Consider the following 19,772-nt stretch of genomic DNA (forward strand, 5'->3'; position numbering starts at 1 on the left):
ATAATACCATAATCACACAGAAAAAAAAGAATTAATGCAAGTGAATTTTAAGCACAGTACTTCATTTTTCTAATAAACTCTGTGAAGAAATACCGAACTTTACTTAGCAGACTTATTGTTCACAGTGGTATGGGTATAGTAATTCTGAAACTATTTAGCATATATTATACAAGTGGGCAAATATGGAGATACTGATACTGCTGGGGGTTAGGTTTCTCACTAGGAGAGAAGGGAGATAGAAATAAGGAATTGGGGAGGCAAAGAAGAACACTAGATATTGGACTGGAGTTAAAGTATCGGTATGAATTCGTGATTTAAACACACATATCTATTTTTTAACTCTGTGCACTGGGTCTAGAAGCAACAACATTCACAGTTGCAATAACATATATGTAGTGCCCAGATCTTGGTTCCCAAATACCATTTTAACTAAAAGGAATTAGGGCTCTTAAAGAAATGGCTGATTTCAGGGCTAAGGCAAGGAAAGTACAAGCATGGAATCTCTTATGCCAAAAAGTAAGAAAGTGCTCAAAAAGTACGGGGCACATGGGAAGTGGTACAGGTACGTATGACAGAGTTCTCAGTGGCCAAACTGTTCCCATGTGGTACAGGTAAGTATGACAGAGTTCTCAGTGGCCAAATCGGGGGCAGTTTGACTATCAAAAGGAGTAACAATAGTCATGGACTATATAACACACTGAATAAAAGAATCCATGAATCCATGTATAAATAGATAAGAAAAAGTTTTTTGTAGACTACCAACTAACCAGTGTAGAATGATAGCTAGCAAATCACCATTTTGCAACAATCATAACTAATTTTCACCATTAGGTGAAAGTCTGTTGGGAGACAGAATATTTACATAAAATATTTGATAATTTTTTAATTACAAAAATGGGTTAACTTATACAGTGGAAAAATCTGATAGACATCACCTTAACCAAGCAATCTAAAGTTAACACAACCAGTAACACCCACAGTGACATCAAGTACCCTCTGATGTGATGCACCACAGGTACATCACATCTGTACAGATATATACAGACACACACTTGGCTTGACAAAAATGCATAACCTGAATTGAATCGTGAGGAAATAATCAATTAAATCCAAATTAGGGACATTCTATGAAACAACAAACTTGTACTATTTAAGAATGCAAATGTTGTGAAAGATAAAAAGGCTGAGGAACTGCTGCAGATTAAGACACTCAAGAAACCACAAAATGCTAATGTATAATCCTGAAATGGATCAAGGAAGTTGCTATAAAAGACAGTATTAAGACAATCAGGAAATCTTAAGATGGACAATATATATTAGGTAATAGTAGTATAATATATTTGATTCCCTGAATCTATGTGGTAACTGCATTGTAGATATATAAGAGAACGTTACTGTTCTTAAAAAAAAATACCTGCTGAAGAATGTGGATGTGAAGGCTCATGATCTCTGCAAATTACTCTCAACTGGTTAGGGAAAAAAAATCCCCTCTTGCCTTGTATTTCCCATATAACAAAGTCATCTTTTAAAAGAGAGTATCAGAATACATTGCACACCACCCCCCCCTTACTTAAAATACACCACAGGTTCCCCACTGCACCTGGAATAAAACACAAATTCTTTTCCCTGCCATACAAGGTTTTATGTGACTGGGCCCCTGCCTAGTGCCCTCAGAACCCTTATCATACCATCATCTTCTTCCTTAATTAAGCACCATCCACACTGGTTTTCTTTCTACACTTCAAAAGTCAACTCCAAGGCCTCTGTATTAGCTGTTATTTCTGCCTGAAATTCTCCTCCTTCTTTGTATGGCTGACTCTTTATGTCACTCATATCTAAACTGAAGTATCTCTTCAAAGGCCTAGCCCTCACCCTGCAGTCACTTACTGTGACATTACCTTATTTTCTTCACAGCATCTATTACTATTTGAAATCCCAGCATTTTTATGTTTGTATATCTATAACCAGTCTCCTTCAGTAGAATGTATGTGTCATCAGAGTAGGAACTTATGTCTTGGTCACTGTTGTACTTCCAGAATGTAGGACAGTGCCTGTACACAGTAGGCACTCAACAACTCGTCAATGAATTACTGGGTTACTAATTTTGATATGTACCCAATATGAAGTTTATCATTTAAGCATGATGAAAATCATAATGAAATCTCAAATGTTCTTTTAGGAGGTATTCAAAACAGTACAACTTAAAATGCTTAGCACTGGGGAGGAAAAAAAAGAAAGAAGGAGGGCAGCAACCTTAGCAGTGCAAAAACCCTATCACCAGGTCAGAAGACACAGAGAAACAACTTATTCCATTCATTGCCTCTGACCCTCAATCTACCTTTCTTTCCAAGCTAAACAAAGTCAGGGGAAAGACACAGAGATGAGAGAGAGAGAGAGAGAATGAACAGAATAGGTAAACCAGGGGAGAGGTATTAAAAGAATACCTGTTGTGGAGAAAATCAGCAGTTTTCCCTTACAACCACTTTCTGTTTCAAAACAAAGCCAAAAACGTAATAGGGTTCATTTATTGCTCATCTTCCATTAAAACCATGGTTGATACATTCGAGTTATAAAGACTCTTAGGAGTGAACAATCTTTCCTTGCTCACTAGTGCACCCCTGCATTTTAGAACAGGCTGTGGTTCATCTGAGATTGCTTATGCCACATTCTCATGTGCTGCTGTTACTGAAATATTCAGTTAACATCAGATAAAATACTTCTTCTGACTGAAGCTTGTCTGCAAAAACCACTTCAGGATTTATCTCTGTGTTTTCTGATAATTTGTTGCACAGTGATTGGAAAACAAAACACCAATGAACCTGGCACACAGTGCTCAATAACTGCTTAAACTCACTGCGCCCACTCTTGTCTTCCCTAGGGAAATATGCAGGTTATTTAAATGGAACATTCTTACTGCCTCTTCATCCAGAAAGATTTATTTAACTGCCCCATTGAAATCTGCAGAGACGGTATTTCAATCTACAAATAAGCAATATTCAGGAGAGAATAAAAAAAGTCAAGTATAATTTGGTAAAAGCAAGTAATTCATCCCTGAGCATTCCAACTTATATAGATGTAAACTACAAAATTTAAATACTGTGTACTTTATCTTTTTACTTTATTTCTCTAAAACAGAAATAACTAATCATCCTGATACAAGAGTTGTTCTATCTTTTTACTTTATTTCTCTAAAACAGAAATAACTAATCATCCTGATACAAGAGTTGTTCACAAATTGAAGACTTATTTAACTGTCACTGTGCTTTGTTTCCATTATATACAATCTGCCTCACATGGGCAGGGACAAACATATACAACGTACCACAAAATCAAAGTTGTTTATTTGAGAAGACTAAATAAACAGACACACTTCCAGAAAAAAAAGAACACAAACAAAAAAAGGAGACAGAATTTCAGATGCTACAGATAAAGAAATAAAAGAGGGCCCACCCCATGGCTTAGCAGTTAAGTGCTCGCGCTCCACTACTGGCGGCCCAGGTTTGGATCCCGGGCGCGCACCGATGCACCGCTTCTCCGGCCATGCTGAGGCCGCGTCCCACATACAGCAACTAGAAGGATGTGCAACTACGACAAACAACTATCTACTTGGGCTTTGGGGAGAAAAAGGGAAAAAAAAAAGGAGGAGGATTGGCAATAGATGTTAGCTCAGGACCGGTCTTCCTCAGCAAAAAGAGGAAGACTGGAATGGATGTTAGCTCAGGGCTGATCTTCCTCACAAAAAAAAGAAAGAAAGAAAGAAAAGAATATATTATTATACCTAATTTTAAAAGGAGGCCAAGGATATGAATGCACATTTCTCCCAAGACATGCATATTAAAAAATATATCCAATTTTAGCCCCCTGAAAACACAACTCAAAACCACACTAAGAGACCACCCTCACAACAACTAAGATGACTATAATGAAAAAGACAGATAAAATTGCTGGTAGAAATGTAAAATGGTGCAGCCCCTTTGGAAAACAATTTGGCAATTTCTCAAGAAGTTAAACACAGTCATCATATGACCCAGCAATTCTACTCCTATGTAAATACCCAAAAGAACCGAAAACATGTTAAAAAAAAAAAATGTACATGAATGTTCATAGCAGCATTATTCACAATAGCCAAAAAGTGGAAACCCAAATGTCCATCAACTGACGAATAGACAAATAAAATGTTGTATATCATACAAGAGAATATATTAAGCCGTTAAAAGGAATCAAATACTGATACATGCTACAACATGGATGAACCCTGAAAACCCTATGCAAGTGAAAGAAGTCAGACACAAAAGGTCACATATTGTATGCTTCTATTTATAGGAAATTTCCAGAATGAGCAAATCCATGGAGAAAGAAAGTAGATAAGTGTTTGTCGGAGCCTGTGGGGAGGGGAGAATAGGCAGTAACTGCTAATTAGGTAATGGGTTTCTCTTGGAGATGATGAAAATGTTCTGGAATTACAGTGGTGATGGTTGTAAACCTTTGTGAATATACTAAAAACCAATGAATTGTGCACTTAAAAACAGTTTTAAAAAATGTAGTAGTTAGACCTTACACTTTCAATCTGTGGCTTATGCCAATGTCCCTGTACATTTATCCATTTCTCCAGAATGCACAAAGGAATATGTAAACCATTATCTCTTCTATCCATCCCCTTCCTTTTCATGGATACTTTCCTGTATAAACTGAAACAGTTTGTCTTGTTTCCCACTACATTTTGGGGCATTTTAAATTTGTTTTTACTTATTTAAAGTAGTACATGCTAGCTAAGAAAAGCAATGTCTTCCCTTATCCCCACTCTGAAAATTTCAAATTTCGTTTATCTATCCAGGTCCATTTTCTGTGTACTTACAAATATATACATAGTCTGATAGTTTTTACAAAAATGGAAACATACCTAAAACACTTCACTTGGGTTTGTAATTCAACAATATATCACTTACATACTCCAATAACAGCACAGGTAGAATTTTCCTCATTCTTTAACAATTACACAGTATGAATGCAGCATGTTTTAATTATCCAGTCTTCCACCGATTGACATTCATTCTTCACACTGCCTCTAGAGTTATCTTTCTAAAGCAGAATTGTTCGTATCCTCCTTTTTACTCTCCACGTTCCAGGCCCCGCCAAGCTTTACGCTGTATGAAGTCAGTACAGCAGGTACTGCTCTAGGCACTAGGACCCAGCTGCCTCAGGTTAAAGACCAGCCTTACCATGTACAAGCAACGAGACTTTGGACAAGTTACATACCGTTATTATGCCTTAATTTCTTCACTGGCCTAAATAACCTGACAGATTCCTGTAAGGATTAAATGCTTTGCTGGAATAAATGTTTACTGATAGATCTCCAGAACAATGCCAGGCACAGAAGCACTCAAATGTCAGCTACCATTATTAATATGCCTCCCCAGGAATTCTATACTCATTACTCAAACCTCATTCATCATTCCTCAACTATACCTTACGCTTTGCTACTTTAAAATTTTCTTTTGCTATCACTCAATCTATAACGATTTATCCGTCCAATGCTCCTGATTCTATGTATCCTTCAAAATCTGATGCAAATTCAGGAAACCTTCTTAACTTCAACCTCTTCTACTCTTCTATGACCTTGCATACCTGATGACTTAGCACTTTTATCAGTTATTTGTAAAACCATCCATCTCCATAATCTGAGTATAAACTTCTTGAAGCCAGGGACAGCATTCTGACTATTTCTGCATCACCAAGTGTGCCAAGATGTGCCTGGCATTCATTCATTCAATTAATCAACTAGTATTTATGGAGTGCCGAGCCAGGCACCGCTCTGGGTATAGAGGAAGAGTAAACTCTCCCTTGATGAAGCTTCCATTCTATTGAAGAATACAGAGATGACAAAGAAGTTAACACATAAGGCATAAGATGAAGCAAGGAGAGAAAAAATAAAGCAGGGTAAGAGGGATGGGGAATGCCAAGGAGACTGGGGGGCCTGTGATTATTTTACAGAGAAGTCAGGAAAGGTCTTTCTCCTAAGACACCCAAAGGTGTCAGAATGAATCATAAGAGATTCAAAGGGGAAATATCCAGACCAAAGTAAAAGTACAAAGATCCTGAGAGGGAATACACTCGGTACCTTTGAGCAAGTCTTTGGAGGCCAGTGAACAAGGTCAAGACTGGCAGAAGAAAAGGGCCGGGAAAATTCATGTTTTTGTCAATACGAGGATTTTGAATTTTAGTTTGTGTGAGATGAGGACCTCTGGGAGGTTTAAGCAGAGGAATCATGTGATCTCACTTACAATCACCATGGCTGCCAAGGAGAATATGAGACAGTAGAGGATTAAGGGCAATGGCTGGCAGACCAGGTAAAAGGAAAGAAATGATAGTAAGTTCAAACAGGGTGGAAGCAGTAGAGACAGTGACAAGCGGTGGATTCTGGATATATTTTGAAGAATTTACTGACTAAGAAGTAAAGACAAAGAGAAGTCAGGATGATTATCAGGTGCTACGACCTAAGCCAGTGATTCTCAAACTCAGTGTGCATCAGAATCTCCAGGAGGGCATGTTAAAACAGATTGTCGGGCCTCATCTCCAGAGCTTCTGATTCAGTAGGTCTGGAGTGGAGCCTGAGACATACTGGCCCACAGACAGCAAAAACAGAACTGCCCATTTACTGAGCTAGGAAAAAGTACAGAGATAAAATTAAATCAGGAGTTCAATTTTAAACAAAGATGTCCCAATATCACCTCTGTAGTATTTTTCCCCAAAATCCATGGCCTCAATCTAATCATAGGAAACCATCACCGAGACCCAAATTGAGGAACATCCTACAAGGTATCTAAACAGTACTCTTTGAGAAGTTGTCAAGGAAATGGAATGCCTAAATGTCACAGATGGAAGTAGACTACAGTAACATAGGATCCGGGATCAGATTCTGGAACATCTGTGGAAAGACTGGGAAATCTGAATAAGGTCCATAGTTTAGTTAGTGGTACTGTATCAATATTAACTTCTTGTTTTGATAATTGCACCATGGTTATGCAGGATATGAACACCGGGGGAAGCTAATGAGGGAGGGTGTGCGAGCTCTCTGCACTATCTTTGCAACTGTTCTGTAAGCCTAAAATTACTTCAAAAGAAAAGGTTTTTAAAAATTCAGATGCTTATATTAGATACCTAAGTAGAGATATTATACAGGCACTTAGGTATGTAAGTCTAGAAACAAAGAGGTCCAGACTGATGATATAAAATGGGAAACTGCCAGTGTATAGATGGCATTTAAAACCATAACACTAGATGAGATTACCGAGGAAATGAGTTGTTACAGAAAAGGTCCTAAGACAAAGTTTAGGGGGTTAGGGAGATAAGGAAAAACTAACAAAGGAGACTAAAAATGATGGCTAGTGAGCTTAGAAGACAACAAAAGAGAGTGGTGTCCCTAAACTAAGTGAAGAAAGCATTTCATGAAGAAGGAAGTGAGCAACTGTTTTGAATGCTAATACCTTGATTGAAGACCGACTGTGGGATTAGAAATGTGGAGGTCATTTGTAAACTAACAAAAGCTATATTGGCAGAGTGGCAGCATAATCCTTACTAGCCCACGCAGAGCTTTTGTATGGATTTAAGCGATGCCTCTCCTGAAGACACTTTACTTTCACCTCCTGCAAAACTGTCATATAATACACTGATTTTATTTAAATAAGAAATTTAGGGCCGGCCCCGTGGCTTAGCGGGTAAGTACTCGCGCTCCGCTACTGGCAGCCCGGGTTCGGATCCCGGGCGCACACCGACGCACCGCTTCTCCGGCCATGCTGAGGCCGTGTCCCACATACAGCAACTAGAAGGATGTGCAGCTATGACACACAACTATCTGCTGGGGCTTTGGGGGAAAAAAATAAATAAATCAAAAAAAAATTATGAAAAAAAGAAATTTAGTGCCATCTGCTGGAAAACCATTGTCATAAATATGTGAGCACTGTCCTCTCAAATGTGGTACTCTTGTGCAGTGCACAATCATACATAGTAGCTTAGTTGGCAGAGACAAAGTCTGATTAGAATGGGTTCAAAGCAGAATGAGAAGAGACAAAGAGGAGACAGTGGGTACAGACAATTCTTTCATGGCAAGGAATTCTGCTATCAGTAGAACAAAGAAATGGGGGAATAGCCAAAAGGGGAGGTGGAGCAGAGTGTACATGACCAACAGAAATAAGTTCATGGGTAAGAGGGTGGGAGTGTACTCAAGATCTCTCCTGGCTGCTTATTTTCTCAATACAATAGGATGCAAGGTCATTAGCTGGGAATGAGGAGTGAAGAGTGAGAAGTGAGAAGGTGATGGTTTGAAAGAGGGGAAATTACTGCCAGCAGAGTGGGAGAATGAATAGATTAAGGAAATATGATAGGATTTCAGGCAGCACTGAAGGCCCACTTGAGCTCAGTGCCCAAAATTTAAAGTGAGACCATTCAACAATGCTGCATTTCACCTTCACCATCTACATGCACAGTAGACAGAGTTGGATTTAACCAGATATGTACAACAGGGGAAGGGTCGAGAAATTTGCGGGTACATGCAAAGGAGTAATTATAAGTGATCATTGTGTAAGAAGTGAGGAACAAGGAGGTACTCTGGTAGGTATTCAACAAATGATGAGGTAAATCAAAAAAGGAGACATCAATATAAGACTCCCAAAATCTTTCACTTAAAAACTTGCAATGATTGCCCCAGGTCTCCTACTCCAAATCCAAACTACTCGGACAGATATTAATGCTTTTCCAACCTACTCAAACACTTTTAACTGCTATTGCTCCAACATATCTATGAAGTTCCAATCAAAGTGATAACCTGGATATTCTAGAGTACTCAAATCTTTCCAGGTCTTTCTAAAGGCTTCCAAAGGTTTTGCTGATGGTGTTCTCGGAAAAAAATGTCAGTTGTTAAACATAGGTCTTATCTCCAAACTCTTGGAGACCTTATAATTAAATAATCCCTAAAGCTAATGGCTAAGCTACAAATGTAGCTTTGTTATAAGAACCTCTTCTGTGTAATGGTATATATTCTAGCAGTGTTTTACATCCTGGGATATTTTCCATAATTTCTCTGGATACTCCCTCTAACTAGTTCCACAAGACAAATTATGCCAGCAATTGTCTTCCTATTATCATCTCTTATCTTTCATTCTTTTCTTTTATTCCACCTCTAATAATTTAAAATATTTAATATTAACAATAATCAGTCATTGGTCAGTAGACCTTTACTAAGGAATCTGCAACTTCTTACAAATCCTAACCATACACTGGTATGTCTCATTTCTTCTCTCTTTATTAAAATTAGTTAAAAACAAAACAAATAAAGAACTCTTTCAACAACAAAAAATAAGATCTGCAGCTGTTGAACCAGTTTTAAGAGGAGGAGGTGCAGGTTTATTACCCCACTAAGGGAGTCTTCAGTCATACTCCTTGGAGAATGCTGTTCTCCAAATCAGATATCTCCTCTCCATGCCAATATAAACAAAATGCTGGGCAGCTGTCAGGGACAAAATGTAAAAAGTTCATTCAAGCACCATCACCTAGAATTAAGGCCACAGCTTGTTGTTAGGAACACAGAGGCTTAGGTAATTATCTAATAATAAAAAATTTGTGGGAACAATTCCTTCATGAAAAACAAGAACACTTGTTCTTCTGCTTCAGTATAAAAAATATATATATCATTAAATAAGCCACAGAACATTTCTTTCCTTTCACCAAGTTCTTTTGAAATTTTCCCTCCTCTTCACTAATTCTCTAAAAAGGCCATCACTATGATCCTCCCCACCAGCCCAAAGAGCTCAAAGCAGCTCAAGTGTATTACATACCAGCAATGGTCAAGAACTGAAGGAAGTTACACATTTTCCACGGACAGCGACATGCTTCCTGTCCTAATACCTAAACCACCAAGGTTAACGTCAACTGAGCAAGACAAAATTCTCACAATGATTTCATGTGACTAAAGTAAGAGTTAATTCGTATGAACAGAGGAGGAGAAATTTTCATGTTCTTCAACATATGGAAGCTGAGGAAGAGCACTACACCTAAACTCACACGGTTCCTAGTGTCCAGAAAGAACGTGACAAATCACACTCTATAGACGAGACAGAGGCACAGAGAGAGACATGCAGAGACACAAGGTTTCCCCACCACAGAGGGACCTTCAAATTCCATCCCTTACATAAAAGCATCTCACATGCAAGCATTCACAACTCTAGAAGAGAAGCAAGGTACAATTGAGGATGTGCTATAATTTACACCAAAATATAGGCAGGAAGTACGTGGTGGTAAAAACATTAAGGGTTATCGGCACAAGATGATTTTATTTTTGCAAATCCATATGACAAGCCCTATATACCAAGGATATAAAATAAACTAATGCAACTTGATATTATTATTTTCAAACTCAATATTCAAAGCCTAACATACAAAAAATGGCCTTGCAAAGCAATGAACTATGGTTTAGAAACGAAGAGTATGCCCCAACCAAAAGAGTTCAAGTACCACGTTATCAAACGATTACTGCTCCCACCATCAGAGCATGCTGCACTAACATGGGACAACCATCTCCCAACATTTTCAGTTTACATCTATGAATACATATGGAAGTAACAGGGATCCAAGTTGAGGATTAGTCTTCTTATGCCTGTGAAGCCAGTCATCTCCACAATACTCTTCCTCCTCCTGAAACCGCAAAACACCATACTCCTCCACTCCTTACCCTCTTCATCTATTTTCCTGTTTTGGCAAGATGGAAAGATGAAATGCACAAAATCAAGACATATAAATGTTATAAAGCAAGGTTACCAATCAAAATAATTATTAGCATATCAACCAAGTAAATACACAAAAATGTAGAGAATAAGAGAAACTACCACAATTAAGGCTCGGCTAACTGTTTTCTCCTATGAAACAAGCTGCCTCCCTGTCCTCCTCCATGCAGGAGACACTTCAGCCTTATATGCTGACTTGTTAGACGGCACCTTTTACATCCTGGATAATTTTAACAATAAAGATTCACCCACATGTTAAAAATAACAACATTTTCTGGGTCAGCACTTTAAATAAGTAAAAAAGCCCCCCTTAAAAAAGATTATTTGAATTATACTGCTGATAATACAATACTAGAATGTTTGTTTACTAGTTGCTTTTTAAAATATAGACATTACATACACAGCAGGACAAAGTTCTGTTTTTCTCTGTAAACTCCTTTAAAAGCACATCTATGACTACCCTATCAAAGTCAGAAATGTTACATTATACTCAAAGATAGGTAAATGCCTTTGAAGTGGTTTTACTATCAAAAGAAATAATGATCTTAAGAACTCATTTGTTTTCATGTGTGAAAGTCACCAGCTTTGCCATGTTTCTACAAGTTTCCCTGTCTATAAAAATGCAGTTGAAACATAATGAACCTAATTCAAGATGTTAAAATTAATTATGCTAAATAAAATTAGCCAAGGCAGTAACATTGAATCACATGATCCTGGAGTTCTGTGCTGATACCCCCCTCTAATCAAAAGGATAGTGACCAAGTCAGGTGCTTCTGGAGGATATTAGTTCCCTAATCTAGCATGGATGATCACTGACCCTTTAGGCATAATAAAATGCAGAGTATAAATAGGTTGGTGACAATTTATTTAATTTAGGTTGAGCTACCTTAGTAAATTCTTCATAACTCTGGAAACATATATACTCATCTTGAAAATATCAGTAGCAAGAATATTCACAACATTTGATATGAAATCCAGGACCATATAGGCACTTCTATAAAACAGACGAGTTTGGTTCTACTACCATGCAGTCTTAGCCCTTAACTTCCCCATCTCCTTTTTGCCCCATCACCCCTCCAACTCAATTTCTATCATCTGTAATTTGATTATATAACAAATAACTATCATATAACAAGATTTTCAAAGAAAGAAAAACCATGACGTGATTCTTCTATCACTTAAATGTAACAGTACTGATTAACTCATTCTAAGTCTAGAAATGACCACTTTCAAGATAAACTAAAGATCTTACTCTTCAACTACAATCCCTCCGTATTTCCCAAAGTTAAGATTCTGCTAAGATACATATGAAGCATTTTATCAGCAGTCTGACCTCTAGATTTCAAGATTACTTTTAAAGTGAGAGAAGTCAACCACGGGACTTTCTTTAAGACCAGAAAGGCTTTGTCATTATTATGCCTCTTCGGTTTCTATTATAGAAATAGTAGGTTCTTTTTTTTTTTTGGTGAGGAAGACCAGCCCTGAGCTAACATCCGATGCCAATCCTCCCCTTTTTTGCTGAGGAATACTGGCCCTGGGATAACATCCATGCCCATCTTCCTCTACTTTATAAGGGACACCACCACAGCATGGCTTAACAAGCAGTGCATTGGTGCGTGCCTGGGATCCGAACCGGCGAACCCCGGGCTGCCACAGTGGAGCATGCACACTTAACCGCTTGCACCACCAGGCCGGACCCAAGAAAAAGTAGGTTCTTAATCAAATTCACTCTCATGAAATCTTTTCTTGAATGGCACAAACCAAGGTTTCTTTTCTTAAAATGTTGTGATTCAGGGGCCAGCCCAGTGCTGTCGTGGTTAAGTTCGTGTGCTCCGCTTTGGTGGCCAGGTGTTCACAGGTTCAGATTCCGGGCGCAGACCCACACACTGCTCATCAGGCCATGCTGTGGCAGCGTGCCACACACAAAATAGAGGAAGATTGGCACAGATGTTAGCTCAGGGACAACCTTCCTCAAGCAAAACGAGGAAGATTGGCAACAGATGTTAGCTGAGGGCCAATCTTCCTCACCAAAAAAAAAAAAAGTTATGATTCAAATTCCTTTAAGAAAGAAATCACCATCAACAATAGTTGATAATTATAATTTAGCTATGTAAAGTCTAAAACAACTATGAGAGACATACATCAGTGGGCATTTTTAAGCATGCTAAATGATGACAGCCTCATAGAGGTAGAGAGCTGAGCTGTTTACGATAGGGATCTGTTCATATTTACAGGATGTGCTAAAGAATATTTTGAGCATTTGTCCCCTTATATATGATTATGATAAACTAACAGATTGAAACCTGCCTATAAATTTCATTCCTTAAATATTATTTAGTTCTGCTTACTTATGTTTTCTATCAACAAGCTGTATTACATTTGCAACCAACAGTCCAGTAACAAAACCCTCTGAAACCTTCATCTTTCTCTAGCAGAGAAGAATAAGACTGACTTCTGAGGTGACCAGGAGAGTAAATGGGTTAAGCCGCCTATAATGAAGCTTTATTATCTTGAAGTATTATGAATTCACAGACTATAAAATATCTTCAAATTACCATTACACAGTTTAAAACCTTGGAAATTGTTAAAATTTTAAAAAACTATAAAAAGACAAAAGAAATGTTACCCTTACATCAGTTCCCATTATATCAGAAATGTACTTTTTCCAGCTAATTTCTCTTTATGAATTAAACCAAAGAGCTTAGATATTACATTCTGAAGTTCATAAAGGACCAGAAATAGTAATATATCCAATCAATTTAAAAGTGATATCGTTTTGGGCTGGCCCCGTGGCTTGGCGGTTAAGTGCAAGCGCTCCGCTGCTGGCAGCCCGGGTTCGGATCCCGGGCGCGCACCGACGCACCGCTTCTCCGGCCATGCTGAGGCCACGTCCCACATACAGCAACTAGAAGGATGTGCAACTATGACATACAACTATCTACTGGGGCTTTGGGGGGAAAAAATAAATAAATAAAATCTTTAAAAGTGATATCGTTTTGGCTTCAAAATTTTATTTTAAAGGTTGTACAAGGCCAGATTATGAGGCTATTGCAAACTTGAGAAATCTATCAGATGTATGAGATGAAAGAGAAGAAAGTGAAAAGACAAAAATAAATACATTTTCCATTTTGTACAACCATTCAGTAATAATGTAATCATTCAGTTAACCATTGGTTAACTAATCATGTCAAAGTAACCATTCAGATTTATCTTTCTACATGAATCACACTACTAATGTGATTTCTAGATCTTTTGGTAAATTAAATTACATGTGTTTATTAAAAAGTAAAAGTTTTCTTAATTAAAAATTACATTATAGTATCTTAGGCACTTAACTGAAATTAAGACATGGGTGACTTGAGAAGTATTAAAAATAATGTATAAGAGTAGTTTTATAAAAATATCACCAAAGGCTGACATATCAAGCCTGGACATGCTTCCTTTTGAGTGGGCTTTTAGTGTGTCTGATTCTTTTAACCTCAATCTATTGGGATGGCGTGGTGGTGGGGTGATAATGGGCCGCTTGTTCACAAACACAAACCTTCTCCTGAGACATCCTCTGAGTGATGTGTTAACGTGTTAAATTATGAAAAACCTTTCCTAAAGTACAATGATATACATACCCTTTTCAACACAAAAACATTTATCATTATCACTGACGGCATATAGCTTCTTCACATCCTTTTCCCTTTCAGAGAAGAATTCAATTACAGACAACACTACACAACTAGTGACTTAACATAAAATAACTTCTCCCAAATTCTCCTAATGTGATTAACCCTCTATAAACACTAGAAAATTATACCATCAACTTGTATACCATCAACTTTCATGACAGAGTCCCAATGCCTAAGAGGCTTAACACTCATATCTCAGTCATGGCTGCACGGTGGGGAAAATGAACATCATGATGGACTCCTGCATTCTTCACATTGTGCTCATGGACAAAGTCAGGGTAGTTTCTACGTGCAGGCTGGGGTGGGGACAAGGCCCTTGTGTTCCACTGGTTTCCACCACGTTGACAGCAGTCACTGGCAGCAGAGAGCCTGGATGGTTGGGGAGTGGGAGGGGAGGACAGTTAGTCAATAGAAATAGGAGAAAATGGATATGTTTAAGAGGTAATAAAGGAGAAAGGAAATGCGACTAGCATGCACCACTGCTATGAGTAGTTATCAACATCTACTCCATGCAATGATAACATTCAAGAATAACAAAGGAGAGGAATCCAAAAAGTTACATGTAGTGGAATATGTCAATATGGAAATACATGTCAGAGTCAGTTAAGTGAATTAAATAAAGAGGAAATTTCACAGAGAGTAAGACACTGTTATCTGTCCCTGATGTTGCTACCAAAATTAAAGGCAGAAATGTTGTTTGAGGTTCTAATAAGAAGAAAAAATATTTATAATCTACTTAATTTAAATGTCTGAAAGGATAATTCACATAAGGACAAAGGCACATACAGAAAAGGGCAATTGTGAAAATTATTCCCCAGATTAAGTGATTACACAAAACTGAAATCCAAAAAACAAAATTCAGAGAGAGCAATTAAAAAAAAATCTACCCTTGGGGCCAGCCCCGAGGCTTAGCCGTTACGTGCGCACGCTCCGCTACTGGCGGCCCGGGTTCGGATCCTGGGCGCACACTGACGCACCGCTTGTCCGGCCATGCTGAGGCGGCGTCCCACACACAGCAACTAGAAGGATGTGCAACTATGACACACAACTATCTACTGGGGCTTTGGGGAGAAAAAGGGAAAAAAAGGAGGAGGATTGGCAATAGATGTTAGCTCAGGGCCAGTCTTCCTCAGCAAAAAGAGGAGGATTGGCATGGGTGTTAGCTCAGGGATGATCTTCCTCACTAAAAAAAAAAACTACCCTCAGAGGCCATATAATTTTCCATCAGTGTTCCAGATTAACAATGGAAATCACTGTCCCTTCTATAACTGAAGTTCATCAGACCTCAGAATGAAATTCAGCAGGTACAGATAATGTGAAGAGATTATAAGCCCTCTCCAAGAAATAGTTTAATAAGCATATTAGATACATTTTATCACACAGTGCTATAGAATAGACCTAGAGAACTATGAGTGTGAAACATGCATACAAGCAGCTCGTGGTTAGAAATGATCGGAGTCCTCCAGTAGAAAGAAAACATTTGCCAAGGTTCAGACAAATCAAGGTTTGTGACATGGCAAAAAGGGCAGCACATATTTAGGATAGCTACAAAGAAAAAAAAAATCACCCCAATTACAAAAGAGGTCTAAGGATAGATTTTTAAATATAGTATTTTTCTAACTCAACTAAAACATGAATCTTCACCTTTCTTCCTTAGGGAAATTGAAAGGCAATTAGCTAAAAGGATTTTTCAGAACAAACTTGAAAGCCTTTTTTACAATAAAATCATCTTTCCTTCAACTGAAATATAATTTGTTCATCAGATCTAACCGATAAAATTCACAACCCTCAATATGGGGTCTCTGAAAATTTAGGAAATTAAATTAAATTTATGTTCTCCCCTATATACGCAAGATTTTCCAAATATTATTCAGTTTTGTTTTTGCTGTTGTTTATAAATAGTTTATGGATTTAAAATACACACAGTGTTTCTCAAAAAGTGATACTTTAAATATTGGATAATTCTAAGTTATCGATATACCAAATTATTCACTGAAATAATGGTGTCATTTAGAAGATACTAGCGAGAAAAAGCTAAAGAATTGAACAGGGAGTATGTTTAGAATACACTGGTTAAAAGTTATCTGCCAGCAATAGAATATTCCATTATCCTGCCCAATTGTTCAAACCTGGGGAGCATTCGCAAATTTTATTAACTTATCACTTTCTAAAGGAGGACTGTTTTATATTCATTTAAAAGTATTAATAAGAATCAAAGCAGGCAGAAACAAAGAACGAAATGCAGAATGCATTTTAAATTAAGGCTGAGGAATCCATTAGCTCCAAGACACATCAGTTCTATATTCAGTTCCATGCCACTGTCGACACACTGAGGCTCATTAGGTTTTAAGGATCACCATTTTACTCCACTTAAGCAAAGGAGATCTCAGCACAATTACATAAAGGAAGGACACAGCTCCAAATTTTTCATTTTTCTTAAAAATTCAATACTCTCAGATTCAATATTCTCTCTTTCTAAAAGCTGCAGCAAAGGACCTGAGTAGTGCCCAATGAATCAAATTAAATAGATTTAAACATGTACCCTAGGGCTGGCCCCGTGGCTTGGTGGTTAAGTGGGCGCGCTCCACTGCTGGCGACCCGGGTTCGGATCCCGGGCGCGCACCGACGCGCTGCTTCTCCGGCCATGCTGAGGCCGCGTCCCACATACAGCAACTAGAAGGATGTGCAGCTATGACACGCAACTATCTACTGGGGCTTTGGGGGGAAAAAATAAATAAATAAAATCTTTAAAAAAAAAAAAAAATAAATAAACATGTACCCATTAAAATTGGAAAATTCAATAAAGATTTAGTGTCATAACACAGGATGCAAACAAACCAGACTCTCATTCCACATCAATATAAAAGGTAATGTGTATGAAGGGAGTTCTTCACAGTTGAAGTCTCAAAACTATGTTTCCTTGCCAACAGGACTTGGTGGTAACATCAAGGAGATAAAACATAACTGCTTCCTGGAGCTGTGTTTTCAGTAAGAAATGCAAGAAACTCTTTTTAATGGCTTAAAAAAATAAAGACTAAAATTTGACATTGAGAAGCCTCACTGTTTATACTTCAGTGTGTGCCCACATGGACAAATACACGCAGTACCCTCACCACACTCCCAAGGAGAAAGGAGAAAAAAAGATAAAGGAAAAAAAATCCCCTCATTCTTAGAAACTGGTCAAGACATTTGGAACTGAAGTAAAAATATGCCCAACCATCAAAAGCAACGCACCTTGCAGTTAGTTAAGCCAAAATGACAGTGAAAAACAATTACATAGCAAAGACTGAAAATAATCACCAACCACTGTTGACCCACCACCATGAAGGAAGAACCGGTTGACAGAAAGCTGACCAAAACCTTGAGATCACCACAGAAACTCATTAGATTTCAGGTACTAAACAAACTAAGAGCAAGAGAAAAAGAGAAAAATCCTATGAATTATCAAAGTTCACTTCATAAATAGACACAAAACTTGAACAGATGATGCAACCAACATGATCATTCAATCAAATAATTAATTCCCAAGGAGCCCCTCAAGCCACATCCATTTATTTGGGAAAGGATGAACCCCAATGATTAACCCCAATATGCCACAAAGTATCCATATTTGTGTACTTACTATTAATCTAAAAAAAGACCCTGGAGATCTAAATAAATGAAAATCTTCCCTGTCATCAGATTCTCTCTCCATCCCCAAAAATGGAGTATTTCATGCTTTGTTTTATTGGACTATAATCATGTTTCCCTTTTGGCTTTATCTTCAGTCTTTAATGAAGAAAACACACCCAAAGCAGTAGCATCATGCTGTGCGGAATAACATGTGACAAACATATTTTCCTTAGGGATCTGGGAAAAGGTTCAATTGACTGGCATTGAAGTCTTTTTCAACAGAGAACCACCCACCACTCCCAGATCATGCTAACCAAAATAAGGAGAGCTGTTTGATGTTCTTCATTTAGACTGCACTCCCTTCGTCATCCATATTTCTTATTTTCCCCATCCCGTGATGACTGCTCAATAAAATGCTTCTTTTCATCTAACAAATATGAATAATTTGCTTTCAATCATATTTAAAGAATCTAAGATTATGGCTGGGAATTTAGAATACCATTAAGCAAGCAATATTTTATTTTGGTTTAAGGAGTTAACAAACCATTTCCTGTCATGCTGGTCTGTTCCAGGACTCCTTGGAAGATTCTCTATCTCCACCAGCACAGGCCCAGAGGGAATGGAAGGAGTCATAGGCAGAGTAGATCTCACTCCCCAAGCCTTTGGAAACAAATTATAAAAATTATCTAGTTTGCCAAGATAAAGATCTCTTCACCAATAAATAGAAAATTAAAATGGAATACTATCTACATAGTGAACAAATATAACAAACAAATGCTTGAATGTTATACACTAGAGATAATAATCTAACTGTATATTAATATTTTATTCATTTTACAGGGACAGAAAATGTTTTATAGAGCATTTGGTCTATTTACAACATCTTAGAGAACAAAATAATAGAGAGTTTCACATTACTGACCACTTTACAGATAAGAAAAGTAAAACACAAAACTTTCCAAAGGTTACACCACTATGAAAAATTCAATTAATAATACTACTGTTTGTCATAATTAACTACAGTGTTCTAGTGGTTTATAAGCTTAATACTGTCTTACCTGTTGGGAGCCATTACTGTGAGTTGAAACATTACTGTGAACACTGTAGTGGGGAAAAAAATCTATTAAAAAACCATATATAAAGCTCTAGGGGTTCACATTGTAAGATTATACATACACTAATGAAAGTAGCTTTATTTTTCAAGACATAAAATTGTTTTGTATCAAATAAAGAAAAAATTACTGTTGGTACCTAAAACTAAGAATGTAAGATACCTAGAAAACATTTGCTTTTATAGGCAAACACTTCCTTTTCTACAGTCTGCTCATTTGATATTTCCATATACTTATGTTTCAATTGTGCTTTAGACATATATTTCACTACTAGTCTTGTTTATTCATTGGACAATATCTGTCAAAGATGGCAAAATAAAGATAGCAGCACAAATGATTCCTTAAATTCAAGGCACTAAGCACAAATACCCACATAAACTTACCTGTCACTTCTTTGCACATTCCTACCCTCTCAAGATTTTCCAGTGTCAGCAATAGCTCAGCATTTTATAACTCATAAGGCCTTAATATAAACTTAAAGTTAGAAACTTCTCTGTATACCTTTCCCTCCAAATGATTTATAAATATGTTTCTAAAATTTTATTTTAGGCTGTACTCATTTCCCTTCCTCCTCTCAAAAAAAGCACTTAAAAAAC

General features: G+C 37.4%; 1 protein-coding gene across 5 annotated transcripts in view; it reads right to left on the minus strand.

Annotated features, from left to right (window-relative positions):
* The window catches only part of EPB41L5 (erythrocyte membrane protein band 4.1 like 5), a 124,702-nt gene that overhangs the window by 47,783 nt on the left and 57,147 nt on the right, over positions 1–19,772 (minus strand). For 4 of the 5 annotated variants that reach the window (XM_087435049.1, XM_087435047.1, XM_087435046.1 and 1 more), the window contains exons 15-16: positions 19,123–19,165; positions 18,609–18,724 (exon numbers count right to left, since the gene is read on the minus strand). In XM_087435049.1, the coding sequence (XP_087291175.1) occupies positions 18,609–18,724; positions 19,123–19,165 (159 nt within the window). Of the gene's footprint in view, positions 1–13,766; positions 14,822–18,608; positions 18,725–19,122; positions 19,166–19,772 lie in introns of those variants that run through there. The other variant, XM_087435050.1, reaches the window with a different exon arrangement.

Source organism: Ceratotherium simum, chromosome 9 (genome assembly GCF_057802395.1).
Source record: "Ceratotherium simum simum isolate JZ-2026a chromosome 9, ASM5780239v1, whole genome shotgun sequence".
NCBI lineage: Eukaryota > Metazoa > Chordata > Mammalia > Perissodactyla > Rhinocerotidae > Ceratotherium > Ceratotherium simum.